The following is a 15,624-nucleotide window of genomic DNA, read 5'->3' on the forward strand; positions in this document are numbered from 1 at the left end:
GAATGGAAGTACAATCTATAAAAATGAAGTAAATAAAAAAGTACATAACAAAGTTATCACTGAATAACTGGAACAGTTTGCACCGATGAAAATCTATCTATATCTAATTTGAAGTTTTACTTTTGTTACTTACATCTAAAACATTTTCAGCTAATTTTTTGCAAGCTTCTTCACCACTAGATAATACATTTGACAGAGACATGTTTCCATCATCCTTTTCATTTTCATCTTGTTCCTGCACACCTACAAAAATAAAACTTTTCATTTGTTTCAATGTATATATTAAAAAATATTTCTTAAATGTTAAAACTGTGAAAATTCAACAAGTTAATTACCTGAATCAGCATTCATGAATTTTTCAGCAAGTTTTGTGCACATTTTTTGACCACTAGATAATGTTTTTAAGAAGGGTATTTTTTCTTCAGCCTCTTTACCTTCTTGTATAAGTGTTTCAGCAATTCTTCTGCAAATTTTTGAACCACCAGTTAATGTTTCTAAGAGGCTTTCATTTTCTTTTTTATCTTCATCTTCTGTTTTTTGTTCATCATTCATACCTATAAAAAATAATTTAATTTTTTATTTATTTTGGTTTATTTATAAATTAAAAATACCTTTTAAAAGAAAAAAAAAGAAGAAAATCTAACAACTCGATTACCTCTATCGAGATTTACTAATGTTTCAGCATGTTTTCTGCACGTTTTTGGACCACTTGATAATGCTACTGAAAGGGATGTTTTCTCTTCAGCATTTTTATCTTCATTCTCCTCATCCTGCATACCTACAAAAATATTTTATCCTTTTTTTTGTTTCCATATTATCTATCTATTAATTAAAAAAAATACTTTTTATGTGTTAAAAGTTTGAAAATTCAACAACTTAATTACCTCCATCGATATATATGAATGTTTCAGCAATTTTTCTGCATATGCTTTGACCACTAGATAATTTTGTCAAGAGGGGTATTTTTTCTTCACGTTCTTTATTTTCATTTTGTCCAGTTATTTTTTCTTCGTTCTGCATACCTACAACAAATAATTTAATATTCTATTTGTTTAATATATCTAACAAATATTTTTTGAGAATAAAGATTTAGAAATTCTGCGCTTAATTAACTCTGTTTATAAACTAGTACCAACAGGTGTACTCCTTCCTGCTTTATAAAATTTAAAGAGGGAAAGTATTGATATAATGTCAAAAATTACCCAACTATATTTATTTATTATTTTTTTTCTGATCAGGGGACTGTGAAATGTTAATAATCCAGAAAAATTTCTTACAAAAATGTACATGTATGTTGATGTTTTTTTTTGTTAATATCTCATAAAAAGAATAAGTAAAGAATTAATATATAAGTAAAACTGATGACTAGCTTGAACTTATGAAGATAAATGTGAAGAAGTCTGAGATGTCATGTACATTAAAATGAGTACCAATCTTAAATCAGTTAGTGATTAGTTTTAAATAATAAACTTATAGTTATTTGGATAATTCTGGTGCCATATATTTTGTTTGCAAGGAGAACGTATAACTGACCGCTCACCTTATGTAATAAACTTGTATGAATAGTTTATATGTATAATTAAACAAAGTAAGCAAACTCAATTGAGTACCTCGGTCTGCTAGTCAACAAAGAACTAAACTGAAAATTTCCTAATCAGAATTTAAAAAGAGAATTAATAATCTATTCATTTAAAGTTTATTTAACTAACTAATTGTCAGTCACAAAATATTCTAAGCAATGCCTATGATTCATTAATAAATCAAGATTACAATATGTGAAGAATGAGGTTGTTGAAGAAGGTGAAAAGAAATTAATAAGAATTGTAGATGGAAAATGTAAATATAAAGTAGCCTTGTCAACTTTTAATAAACTAAATGTACTATTTTTATACTATTTATTCACATATAAGGTTCTGAAAGAGTTTTACAATTTATGTAAAGATAATAAAATAAGCTGTGTACCTAATGTTATGACCTATAAAACAAGAATTGTAGAAAATCAAATTTTGCCTTCACGTAGGCCTCAAACGGACATCTTCACATCCAACCTAACATGATTCCCTTAAACTAACTGACCGAAACCGCGGAAGCGCGAACCCCGCGCCTAGTCAGATTTGACAGCAGCGTTCGTGACTGTGAATGCAGAAAACGAACGAGTTGAAAGTTAAATCAGTGCTACACTCATACCAATCAAAATTATGTTTTACGCAACATAGAATTCAGACCTACTCCCGAATAAGTCGACCAATTTAGGTCACTTAACAAGGGGAACGTAACCTCATTCTGGTCCGTGCAAGAGCCGGGGACAAATCTCACACCACCACCCGGTCCCATCATGGTGTCTCACGTGGCATTACCAAGTCACGATCAGGACCGCCCCCGGCGGAGGGAAGCCACGCCCTCGGTCGCACGGGCTACTATACCGCGGCCAGCCCCAAAGCGGGAGCTCCAAATCGAATCACAAACAATACCAATATAACTGTGGCACGATGCCAATGCTCCTACCTCCAACCAATCCGATGCCTAGGCCGGAACCCTAGCCATCCGGGACCCTCCCACGATCAAATATCTTGATTAAACTCCCTCTGCAGACCTACACACCGCAAGGGCGCGAAGAAAACCAGCCACTATAGACCACCCCTCGTGGATCAACCTGTTAATACGGAGATCCAGAAAGGAAAGGATTATCTGAAGTTCCCTAACAGCTCATGAACGTTCGACCTCATATCGATGACAGAAGTAGAGGACGTGGTCCACTGTACGAGGTGTGTGAGAAAAGTAATGAGACTGACTTTTTACTTACCATTTTTTTTTCAAACAACAATATTATCCCCATTAAAGTAGTTCCCTTGGGCAGCTAAACATCGGCGGAGTCGTTGTTTCCACTCCTGGTAGCAGCGCTGGAAGGCTTCAACTGGTACCGATTTTAACTAGTCTGTCACCGTCTTTTGAATGTTCTCCATAGTTCCAAAATGACGTCCTTTTAAGACATGTTTCAATTTCGGGAAAAGGAAAATGTCACAAGGACTCAAATCAGATGAATATAGGGAGGTTGAAGAACCGTACGAATGCGTTTTGAGGTCAAAATTCCCTGATGGAAATTGCCGTGTGACACGGGGCATTGTCATGATGAAGCATCCACTTGTCTGCAATGTCTGGTCTCACGCGAATCACTCTTTTCTAGGACATCTTTGTAAAACTCTTGGTTGACAGTCTGTCCTGGAGGAACAAATTCTTTATGCACGATATCCCTACTATCAAAGAAACAAATCAGTATGGTTTTGATCTTTTTTGCTCATTCGACATTTTTTCGGTTGAGGAGATGACGGAGTGTGTGTGCCACTCTTCGCTTTGTTTCAGGATCGTACTCAAATGTCCAGGATTCATCACCTGTGATCACACGATTGAAGAATTCTTGTTCATTGTCAGTCCCCGGAAGGAGATCAACGCACACGTTTCTTCGATTGTCCTTCTGTTCCGTTGTGAGGTTTTTCGGCACCAATTTCGCATGTCCAAATCGTCTGTGAAAATTTGATGTACGGTGAAAGTGTTTAAATTTAACTATTCATTCATCATCCTTATTGTTAAACGACAGTCTGATCTCACAAGAACCCTCACCCTCTCAACGTTTTCGTCAAATTTTGAAATTGAAGGTCTCCCAGAGCGAGGTTGATCTTCAACGTGTTCTCTGCTTTCCAATATTGATTTTGCCAGCGGAAAACTTGCGCTCTTGATAAGCAATGTTCCCCATAGGCCTGTTTCAACTTTTCAAAGGTCACACTTGCGGATTCCCCAAGTTTAACATAAAACTTGATTGCACAACATTGCTCTAAATTCCGATGCTCCAGTCTCGTAACACAACCTCACTGATGGCGCTGTCAAGAATAATGTGTTGGCTGAACGGAGTTGAAACTCGTACTGAGCATGCGGAAGGGATGAACAAACCTGTCTAGCACAGACCGGTAGATACAGCGTTGCCAGATCGCTCGCATGTTACAAATCTCTTTACTTTTCTCACACACCTCGTATCGTTAGTTCCACAATCCGGGCATTGACTCAAATCCTTAAGCAACAATTTGTATTGACTTACAGACTTGTTAACAGTCCGCTGGCTTGTAAATAAGCAACTATCTTTTCTTTTTTACCATTTTTCAAATCAAATCAGCAGCATTATTATTTATTAGATCGTAGCTCTTTCAGAGGTCCTCATATATAGTACACTTACACTCTTCCAATAGACGCTTGACTGTAATTTGTTTATTACATTCACCGCACATTGGTCTATCTTCGCCGGTTAACAAATATAAATTCTTTATTCGTGTGTGAACGATTCCGAGTCTGGTCACCGCCACTTGTTCTCGGCGAGTCAGTTTCACATCGTTCTTCCATTTATATGGAAAAGTTTTAATCGCATTTAATTTCGTATTTAACCTTTTCCACCTATTACTCCATGTATTTCTTATAGTGTTGGTTAGACAATTTTAAGATCTGCCATTCGAACAGGAATTAAACCAATATTAACACATATGTTGCCATTCTGGCAGCTTCGTCTGCGCTTTCGTTTCCTGGGATACCAGCATACCCTGGAGTCCATATAAATACACATCGCTGTCCTCGTCGATTTAAAACGTATAGAATGGACAAGATTATTATTATTTTATTTATTTATAATATTTTCATTACTGCCTAAAATAATGGCACTTTTTTACTCTTATTAAATTTAAGTAAATAATCTTCAGGTGATACGGAACCATTAAATGAAAAAAAACTAAGTAGTTCACCAAACGCGTAATGCAACATAACAGCACTAAAATGGTTAAAAAGTTATGAACTATTCAATTTTAAATTACATGGAGTTATTCTTTCAAAGGACATCTAGTACATTGATTTCTCAATATATTGGTAGCATTGTCGTTAATAGCTCCCACCTTTAATTAAATTAAATTTGTTAATCAATTTAAAAAAACTAGTTAAAATAAAATCTGTTGCCAATAACTGCATTGAATAAGGAAATGCTAATTATTGTATATAGGTGGAAGTAAAATTTCCATGTAATTGAAAAGGGGGTCTATGATAAATTTTAATAAAATTAAAAAAAACATAAATTGAGTTTTATAGAAAATGTAGTGGATTTGATTTTTTTTTTTAATTTTATCCATTAAACAAATAATTTTTTTTAAGGTAATTCTTAAATGGAGACAGTTTACATCTGATGCATTGATTTTCATAGTATGGGGCACATTATTTTTTGTTGATTTATTAAAATTGAAAGTGTTAAATTACCTTTGTTTATATATATAAATCTGCAATCTTTGCTAAAAAGAACAGTCTCTTATTCAAAAAATCAATCCGCTTCTACCAAATCAGTTAACAGAATTGTAACTCGTTAGAATTATATTGGTTTATGAGAAAGCAATTGCTGTTTTTAATAAATTACCGAACAATTAAAAAAAAAAAATGTCAATCTATTTAAAATACAATTAAAAGACTTTTTGAAGCGAAGCTTCTTAACGAAGGCTTCGGGATAGGGAGTCAACTGAGAAAAAACGAACGTCACGAAAGAGCATTACGCGCTAAATTATAACATAGTTCATTCAAGAATCGTGTTTAAAAAATGATGCTGTTACTCTTTCGTGAACAGTCTTTGATCTCACTCATAATTTAATATTTCAATAACAGATTGGCATTTCATTAACTGTTGATTAGATTTCATAGTTATTTTATATTTCTTTTTAATTAAAATGTTCATCGTTCATCGTATATATTGCATATATGTTATTTTGCACCATTTATATAATATTGCGTAAGAAGCTTCGCTTCCGTAGTGTGTCCACGCACTGACGCACTCGTTTTAATTTTTAAAGAATACTAATTAAATAAAGTATTACGAATTGTAAATAATTCAGAAAAAAATTAATTCTTAAGTCGGATCCCACGGGATTCCATTAAAAAAAATCTCATATGATTTTCCATTAATGCTAGACGGAGTAGGATTTTCAATCATGAAAATTAACAATTAAAAAAACAATATTCTAAGTACGGCCCGTTTTTTTTCGGACTTAATAGTTTATTTACTTCAATGTCTACCCTATTTAGTGCACTATATTAAACAAGTCTAAGAAAAATTAATTATTACCAAAAAAAAAGTGGTACCGTGATGTTTCCTTATCCGATAGAATGGAAAATAAGGTTAAATATGGGATAAATATATATATTTTTTCGTAATGTGTACGTTGCAATCTGTTCAACTAGTGAATAAAAAGCAACTTCCTCCCAAGACCCAGCGAGGTGAGGATGATATGTATGACATGATGTAAATGAGTTGTTGTCTTGTACAGACTCAGGCTGACCATTTCTGAGACGTGTGGTTAATTGACCCCAACTACCAAAGTATAGCCGACCTCCATGGCGCGATTAGTAGCGTTTCGGCCTTTCATCCGGAGGTCCTGGGTTCGAATCCCGGTCAGGCGTGGCATTTTCACACGTTACATTGTCATCCATCTCGTCCTCTGAAGTAATACCTAACAGTGGTTCCGGAGGTAAAAAAACAAAAAAAAAACATCAAAGTATACCGGTATTCGTAGTATTGAAATCTGTATAAAACCAACTAACTTTTACTAGGATTTAAACCTCTGAAAATTCCAGTATAAAAATATTTAAAATCAGCTGTTAAAAAACTGATTTGTGAGACGAGTTAATCACTAGACAAATTACCGTTAACCCACCGGGTTGGTCTAGTGGTGAACGCGTCTTCCCAAATCAGCTGCTGATTTGGAAGTCGACAGTTCTAGCGTTCAAGTCCTAGTAAAGTCAGTTACTTTTATATGGATTTGAATTCTAGATCGTGGATACCGGTGTTCTTTGGTGGTTGGGTTTCAATTAACTACACATTCTCAAGTTTGAGGGAAGGAAATTCCTAACATTTGTTGCTTTTTTTTTTAATTAAGGAGGGTTTGAAACGTCGATATAGGCAAAAATCTCCATAACCAAATTTATGGCCCTTCTCTTTATAAATACACGGTTGTAAACCACCGGGTTAGTCTAGTGGTGAACACGTCTTCCCAAATCAGCTGATTTGAAAGTCGAGAGTTCCAGCGTTCAAGTCCGAGTAAAGACTCGTATTCGGATTTGAATACTAGATCACGGATCCGGTGTTCTTTGGTAGTTTGGTTTCAATTAACCACACATCTCAGGAACAGACGTACTGAGACTGTACAAGACTACACTTCATTTACACTCATACATATTATCCTCATTCATCCTCTGAATTACCTGAACGGTAATTCCAGGAGGCTAAACAGGAAAAATAAAAAAAAGATACACGGTTGCAACAGTAATAGAGCTATAGTCGGAAAATACCGAAAAAACCCTGAATTTTCTGCATTCAACATATACATAATTATGTGGTCAAATAATTTTAATAAATTTTTAATTATTTTGAGCTATTTTACATTCTTTATATTAAATAACTTCATTTATTCGTCTTAAATTAATTCATTCTTTAAATTTTAAATAATTAACATGCACTTTAATTACATGTGTAATTAATTGTGTATTTTTGTAAATGCTGTTCTGATCAAAATTTTATCATAACTTCCTTTGATCCATCCCGGTAAAAGCTGGTACAATTCCTTTTTATATCCGCGAAATATATCTAACCATTCCTGATACGATCAATGAAATATATTATTATGTATCGATCAAAACTATTATTTAAACTGTTTGTCCCAATCTTTTTTTATGTACGTAAAACATCTGAAATATATTTGGTACATACCAGAATTGCTTTCTGTAAGAGTAATGATATTAATTTTATAAGTACTTTCTGGGGGAATCAGAGATAGTTTCATTAGTCAGACTGAATATTACCTGCATTAAATGCAGATAAATAACTATATAATGTTTAGCTTGGCGAAGAAAATTAGAGAAAAACACGTTATAACTCGTTTTCCTTTTATGCATGTTATGGGATTCTTAGATATACAATTTTCAAGAGTAACTAATGTCAGGTTGTCTTTAATCATTTAATTATGAATTTAAAATACATATTATTCCAAGAGATGAAAAGGATGTTAAAAAAATTTTAGGAGAACTCTAAAAAAATATATATATATTTCAAAACATTATAAGTTAGATATAAATTTTAAATAGTCTAATGCACTGAATATTTTCTTAGAAAAGATACAACTGTATTGTAAATAATATACAAAAAAATTGTGTTACCGAAAGAAATGTAAAATTTTGTATTATTTAATATCGTATACGGAAATGGTATCTATTTTAATTGTTTTTGTGTCTAATTAAATATATATCCTCCTTTGTTGACTACGCCATGTTGATAACAGAGTCACGGTATATTGATAATGAAAAATAGAAATCCAGTATTTGTTTAATTGTTGAATAAATAATTTTAGTCTTTAAATATTATAGATAATGCCAATTAATTATGATGATATTTGGGCAGCTTATGATAAGATAATAATATAATTTTATAATACAATAATATTACCAATCATTTTTATTACAGTGAGTAAATGGTTTACAATAAAATAATAAATGTAATGATCCGCTGGGTGGAACAGCAAAATTGTGCATCTCCTGGAAAATCGCTGGGACACTGAAATAACATACCAAAGAAAAAATGCAAACGGGCTTAGTTACATTTAAATCGGTTCCTTCAGATTACCAAAGGTAAATAATGCTCGGAGTTTCATCAATTGCTGTTGGTTCTGATCATAATAAAGTAATGGGCTGCCACTTAAAAACTTATAAAAAAAAATATAAAAGACATACTGAAATTACAAATTACAACAACCAGTTTTTACTTCCTTGTACGAATTAAGGAAGTATTGTGAACGCGAAAAATTTCGGTTTCCAGATTTTAACGAAAATATCCATTTTGACTAGTTCGGCGTGACATCTGTACGTACGTATGAATGTGTATATATGTATTTATCTCTCATAACTCAAAAACGATTAGCCGTCGGATGTTGAAATTTTGGATGTAGGACTGTTGTAACTTCTAGTTGTGAATCTCCCTTTTTGGTTGCAATCGACTGAACCAAAAGTGTACAAAAAATCCCAAAACCTAAAAAATGTGGATATTGGGACTTTTTCTTAATTGTAGTAATAAGCCCTCATTAAGAGCTTTTCAGCGATATATCATAAGTGATATTTATTTTCATTGGTTCCAGGGTTATAGTCAAATAAGATTTTAATTAATGAAATATTTGGTTCTTATAAGGGGAAAGCACATCGGTTTGAATCAGACTTCATCTCCTTTTTTTTAACTTTTTCTTAATTTAAATATATTGATTTATTAATAGTTATTAACCTCTGATTGTTAAAAGGGTTTTACGATAAATAATAATTCAATAACAACAATAAAAAAAAGACAAAATATCAGAAGTTAATAATGGAATGATTTTTTATGCAATTTAATAGGCGTAAAAGGAAGTCATGTGGTGTTCACATCAGTTTTTAAATCATATTATTACACAATGATTTTTGTTTTGCATAAAAATGATTAATTTAATAAAGCAAATTAATTTAATAATATGTTTAATAAAACAATGTAAATTTTTGTTGTGTTAAATGACATCCTTAAGACGGACAGCAATTTATCAAGGGTTCCTATTTTTTTTATGAACTTCTAACAATAATTATACGGAAAATTCAAGTTGAAATTCAATACTAGATGAGTTCTTGCAAAAAAAAAACTGCTTATTTTTTTCTTTTTAAGAAATAAAATTTGATATTTTATCTTAAAATTAACTCTATTAAGATAAATTAAAATAAATTCATAACTTACTTAATTAAAATAAAAGCTACAAACTTTCCGGTTTAGTTTTATTAACTTTTTACTCTACTGATAATACACACTGCACGGTGTATGTTGAAATCGTAACAGCTTGGCGCCCTCAACTACTGTAAATTGATTGGTGGGTATCAACCTACTGACAAAGATTGTGTACGACTACCAACATTGTCGAGTAAACATATCAATATTCCCCCTCTTCTGCGAGGCAACCGGAAATTTTTCTGTGGAAGGGATAGAATGTAGACCGTAGCCAATTTTAGGGCTACAAAAAGAAGGTACTTTAGGAATAATAATAACTCTTATTTTACTTTAGGAACAATCCCTTAAATATATAATTATCCTTTTATTCTAATTTTTAATTTATAATAATCCTTTATTTTAAGAATAATTTTATCCCTTCCCTAGCTTTGCATGATAACGAATTTTTATTAGACTAAGATACTATTGCAGTACACCCCCCAAAAAATTTGTAATCCGTGTTTTCGATGTTAAGTTAAATATGATTTTAAAATGTATAAATATTTGTATAATTACTACAAAATGTTGTGTTTAATGACAAAATTTTATTTTAAATTGACGCTAAAAAATATAATTGATATTAATTATTGGGACTTTGCGGGTGATCTTGCAATTTTAACAAACAACGAAAAAGAAATCAACATTTTAAAAGAAAATTCATAACAAACAGAATTGCTCATATAATTTGAAAAAAACTGAATTTTTCTCTAACAAAAAAAAGCGATTCATTGATGATTTTAAATACAAAATATGGAAATTTAAAAAAGTAAACCGTTTTAAATAAAGAAATAATTCAAAAAACTACTAAAACAAAAAAGCTATTGAAATTGGGGACAATAAAATAGAAAATGCTTATCAACCAAATATGCAAATTATTTACAACAAAATATATTTAGCATTTAAAACATTATAACTTGGTGAAAAAGCCGGAAAGTTCGTATACATCTGAATATTTAACTTTACACAAAGCCCGAAAATTAGAAAATATTATGAAAAAAAGTCATGTGGGCACCACATGTCTTCCTTGTACGCCTATTTAAATTACATATACACATTTTTTTAAACGTAAAGTACATAGAATTTTATTTCATTAATAACTTCTGATATTTTTTCATATTATAATTTTATATTTTTTTTATTTTTCAATTAATATTTATCATAAAAATGTTTTTACAATCAGAGGTTAATAAATCAATACATTTAAATTAAAAAAGAAAGTTAAAAAAACCGATGTGCCTTCCCCTAAGATCGAGATATTTCATTAATTAAAATTTTATTTGGCTATAACTCTGGAACCAGTGAAAATAAGTACCACATATGGTGAAAAGCCTCAATGACGGCTTATTACTGCAGTTAAGAAAAAGTCCAAAATCCAAATGTTTTTGGATTCCTACGGGTAATCATTTTTGAGTTATGTATCTCGTACGTACAGACAGACGTCACGCCGAAACTAGTAAAAATGGATTCAGGGATGGTCAAAATGGATATTTCCGTTGAAATCTGGAAACCGAAATTTTTCGCGATCGCAATACTTTCTTTACTTTGTACAAGGAAGTAAAAAAAAAGAAAAATTCTAGGCCCAAAATCAAAGATGGAGATTCCATTATTAAAATCTTATAATGAGATTTAAAAAAGACATAAAAATATTTTTATAAAGTATTAGAAAGAAAAAGATGATATTTTTAAGGACATTCCGAATGAATAATGAGAAATTAAAAAAGTTTTTGATTTTTACAGTAGCAAAAATGTTAAACCAACTTCGGTCATAAAAACAGAAAATTGTTTTCTGTTTTAATGAACCTGGAAGTTTAAATATTTCCGTTGATGATATTTTAAAACTAGACTTAATAAGATTTAAGGAAAAAGATTTACAATTTTGACTTCCAGGAAATTAAAAGAAACATCACAAAACATCATTAAAAGACTGACAATTAGAATGTCAGAAATGTAGAGTTAACGCTGGAATAAGGAATTTTAAATGATGTCCATAATAGGTCGTAACAAAAATAAAAAAAGTTATTCTACCATTGGGTCTAATTGGATATACGACCACAGCTCCCGTATTTTTCAACCGACCGAGTTCACTTTAGTGATCGTATGTTTTAAGTGATCGTATGTGGCATTTTCACACACGCCACAAATCATTCATCTCATCCTCTGAAGTAATGCTTAACTGTGGACTCGGAGGTTAAACGAAAAAAAAAAAATGTTTTGAGTTGTAATAATTGACCATATATTTTATGTTCTGTAATAAAATGTTACTGAAATACTGTATCTATTTATAAAAACAAATCTTCATTTTTTTTATAAGCTTTTATTTAACTCGCTTTAGTTATAATCAAATCTTACAACTGCTATATCTTTTGATCTATCGTATGAAAATCAATGAAATTTGGTATACGTATGTAACTTCGATGGCAATACAATACTACGGTGTTAGAATTTGGATATGACACCCCCACCCACCACGCGCTACCCCTACGCTAAATTCATGCATTTAGTTGAAAATTTTCATTTCTCATGAACTATCATATGAAAATGATTGAAATTTAGTACACTTATGTAACTTCGACGTGTAAAAATAATTTTTTTACTTTTTAGTCTTAATAAACAAATAAAATATAATATTCAGATATAAATATTATTAAGAATATTTTTTTGAATGTAAAAAGTTTGTTGTTCATTAAGACTAAAAAGTAAAAAATACAAAAAAAATTACAAAAATATATATGATTACATATAAAAAATTATTTTTTAAAAAGCTGTTATTTAACTAATATTAATGTTAACATTAATAAAAAAAGGAAACATTAGAAAAACCCTCTAAAAAGTAAAAAAATAAGAATTAAATCAAATTGAGAATTTTAAACAAAAAAATATAATATATATTGACAAATATAAAAATGCACTGAAAATTAAAAAATAAATTATATAAATAACCAATAAATAAAAAATAAATAAATGTAATAATTATTATATTTTAAAATTAAAAGTAATGAAAATATTTGAACATTAAATAATCAGTGAATAAATAACATATTTTGTTAAGTAATTCTGGGTCAGATATTATCACTATATCAGAATAGTTTCATTGATTCTTCTATTGGGTTATATCCTTCTTTTACTAAATGCGTTGCATAATTATAATAATCTTTTTTATTTTTAAAAGATCTCATGTGTTCATCATATCTTAATTTTAATTTTCTTCCTGTTTGTCCATTGTATGTTGCATTTCATTTACATTTTATTTTATATATACCTTTACTGTTGTTTATATCTTTTCCTCTATGCTACTATTAAAAATTGTTTTTAGTATATTATTTGTATTTGTAGACATTTTTATATTATATTTATTAAAGAATTGTTTAATTGGGTAAATTTCTTTCCCAATAAATGTTATTTTACTCCATTTAAAGGTTTCTTTATCGTTTGTTTATTTACTTTAATTTAATTTCTTTTTATTTATATTCATTTTTCTGAGTTGTTTTTTTATACCCGTTATTTTTTGTTGTTGAATGTTTTTTAGTAGCTGTTGAGAACCGAATGAGGCACAATTGTTAGCTATCATAGAACAAAGTAACAAGAAAGAAAAATGCTATATTGCATTATTATTACTATACTACTTTCATATTAAAGTATAATATTTTTTTGTCACACAAGTTTTAAGTCTAATTACAGTTCAACAAGTGATTTAATGCTTTAATAGGCTGACTATTCCTGAGATACTGCTGTTAGTTGGGCCCAAATAACCCAAGTGAAACTATAACATTGACATAAAAATATTATCTTCGTCAACGACAAAGTAGTGCTATGAAATCCCTCACTAGAATGAACAAGATTTATGTCACAATAAAAGTGAGTAATATTTATTAGGTTGAAAATAAATGTATTATTTAACAGTGTTGAATCCAGTTGACTAGCAATTTTAATTAGAACATCAATAATGAAATGTTGATGATAAATGGTACAAACCACACGTAATAACTTCTTCAGTACATAATTACAGTAACATAAAGCAAGTTATAAAGAGTTTTATAAAAAACTGTGAAAGAAAATTGAAGCGTTAGAAGATTGATGTATTTACAGAATGAAAAAAAATTATTGGATAATTCTTGAATTATAGATTGTATCGGTAAAAGAGAACTAATACAGTAAAATTAATAACAGTGCCTTGATGAAAACTATAAAATCCACTTACTGGTTTTGAATGTTGTTTATACTTTTTTTGTGTGCTGAATGAGCACTACTGAGAGTTAGATTTAAGAAATCCTACTTTTCTTTTCGAAGTTTTTGAACGTTTGATCTTGAAATCCCACAACCTGCAGTGGTTCTTTCTTCACATTTTTGAATACATATTATATGTTTATAATCTTCTAATTCTCCTAACTTTATAGCTTCTTTCTTCATAAAGTTTTATACATCATTAACTATTTCATCAAGTTGACTACAGAGCTTTTTATTCTTAACTATGGATTTAAATTCTGCCATGGAAAATAAAACAAACAAATTCACTAACAAAAAACATACAAATTTATTAATACATACAGAACATACACATCACACACTATACCATTTGTACTGCAACATGCCAAAAGTTGAACTAAATCAGTTAGTTCAATTTACTTTTTCTTTAATTTTAGTTCAAGTAAGTTTACTTTTATGAAAATCTTACACATTTCTTACAATTATTAATACATCTAATTTAGAAAAAATATCACTTTTTTACAGTAATAATAAAAATTTGATTAAGGAGGAAAAATTTGTTAAAGATGAAAAATTGTTTAAACCCCCTAAATATAAATATATTGAAATAATAATTTAATTAAATAAAATATCATTTCTGATAACATGGTTTTTTCACCAAAGTAGTTCTATATTATTTTAGTATACTGTTGGAATCATGCAGCCATGACTGTGTAAGTATTTTAACCTGTAACTTTGTTTTAATTTTTTAACTTATAATATTAACTCCTGATGATGGTTTTGAAATAAACCAAAAGATCTTGAAACACTCTTAATTTGCTGGTATGGTGGATTTTCCTTTTTTATTAATTTTTTATAATTTATTAATATCAGCAATAACCAAGTTTGAGAAATTAAATCACTTTATTGAAAATGAAAAAATATTAGTATTGAATATTAGTCAACAATGTAAAAAAAATTACTTAGCTATTCTCTGAATATGTATAAAATGACTAAGCTATTAAAAGATTATTATAATTTTTAGGGTGTAAATCTATTATTTTAATGATAGTGTTTATTTCCATAAATATCATCAGCAATACTAATAACCAATACAGGTAAACATATATATATCTCAAATGAAATATTTTGATAATCTTTATTCATATAAAGTGGTCATTCATTTTATGACTCACTTGATTGAGGGAGTGTAAGTCTATTAATACAAGTATAAATACTTGATTTATACTACTATATACAGAAAGAAATATTTATAAGTACACTAAGTAGTTTTAAAGAAACCATTATCTGAATTAAACAAAATGATAATTTTAATTATGAAAAGAATTTTTGCTACTTATGAGAAAAATAAAAACACACTGTATTGCAGAATACTCTGTCTCTGAATGAGCCTAGTGTTATGAGAAAAAAGTAATATAATGCCCTGCACAGTGACTGTCTGCCTTGCAGACAGTGACTGTCATGCAGCAAGCTTTTATTTTCATTGATGCGCTTTCTTACTTTTCTTGATGTCATCTAATGCTACTTCGGATAACTGTCTGTCACATTCTACTTGATTGTGTACATTTTCTTCTCTTTTAATT

General features: G+C 29.8%; 1 protein-coding gene across 2 annotated transcripts in view; it reads right to left on the reverse strand.

Annotated features, from left to right (window-relative positions):
* Window positions 1-9,947, reverse strand: part of LOC142329261 (uncharacterized) — a 42,861-nt gene extending 32,914 nt beyond the window's left edge. Inside the window, exons 1-5 of one of the 2 annotated variants that reach the window (XM_075373683.1) lie at window positions 9,812-9,947; window positions 885-1,022; window positions 656-778; window positions 336-554; window positions 134-243 (exon numbers count right to left, since the gene is read on the reverse strand). In XM_075373683.1, coding sequence (XP_075229798.1) covers window positions 134-243; window positions 336-554; window positions 656-778; window positions 885-1,020 — 588 coding nt within the window. In that variant the 5' untranslated portion in view covers window positions 1,021-1,022; window positions 9,812-9,947. The remainder of the gene's footprint in view (window positions 1-133; window positions 244-335; window positions 555-655; window positions 779-884; window positions 1,023-9,811) is intronic. The other variant, XM_075373684.1, reaches the window with a different exon arrangement.
* Window positions 9,948-15,624: the final 5,677 nt, after the last annotated feature.

Source organism: Lycorma delicatula, chromosome 8, assembly GCF_047948215.1.
Source record: "Lycorma delicatula isolate Av1 chromosome 8, ASM4794821v1, whole genome shotgun sequence".
NCBI lineage: Eukaryota > Metazoa > Arthropoda > Insecta > Hemiptera > Fulgoridae > Lycorma > Lycorma delicatula.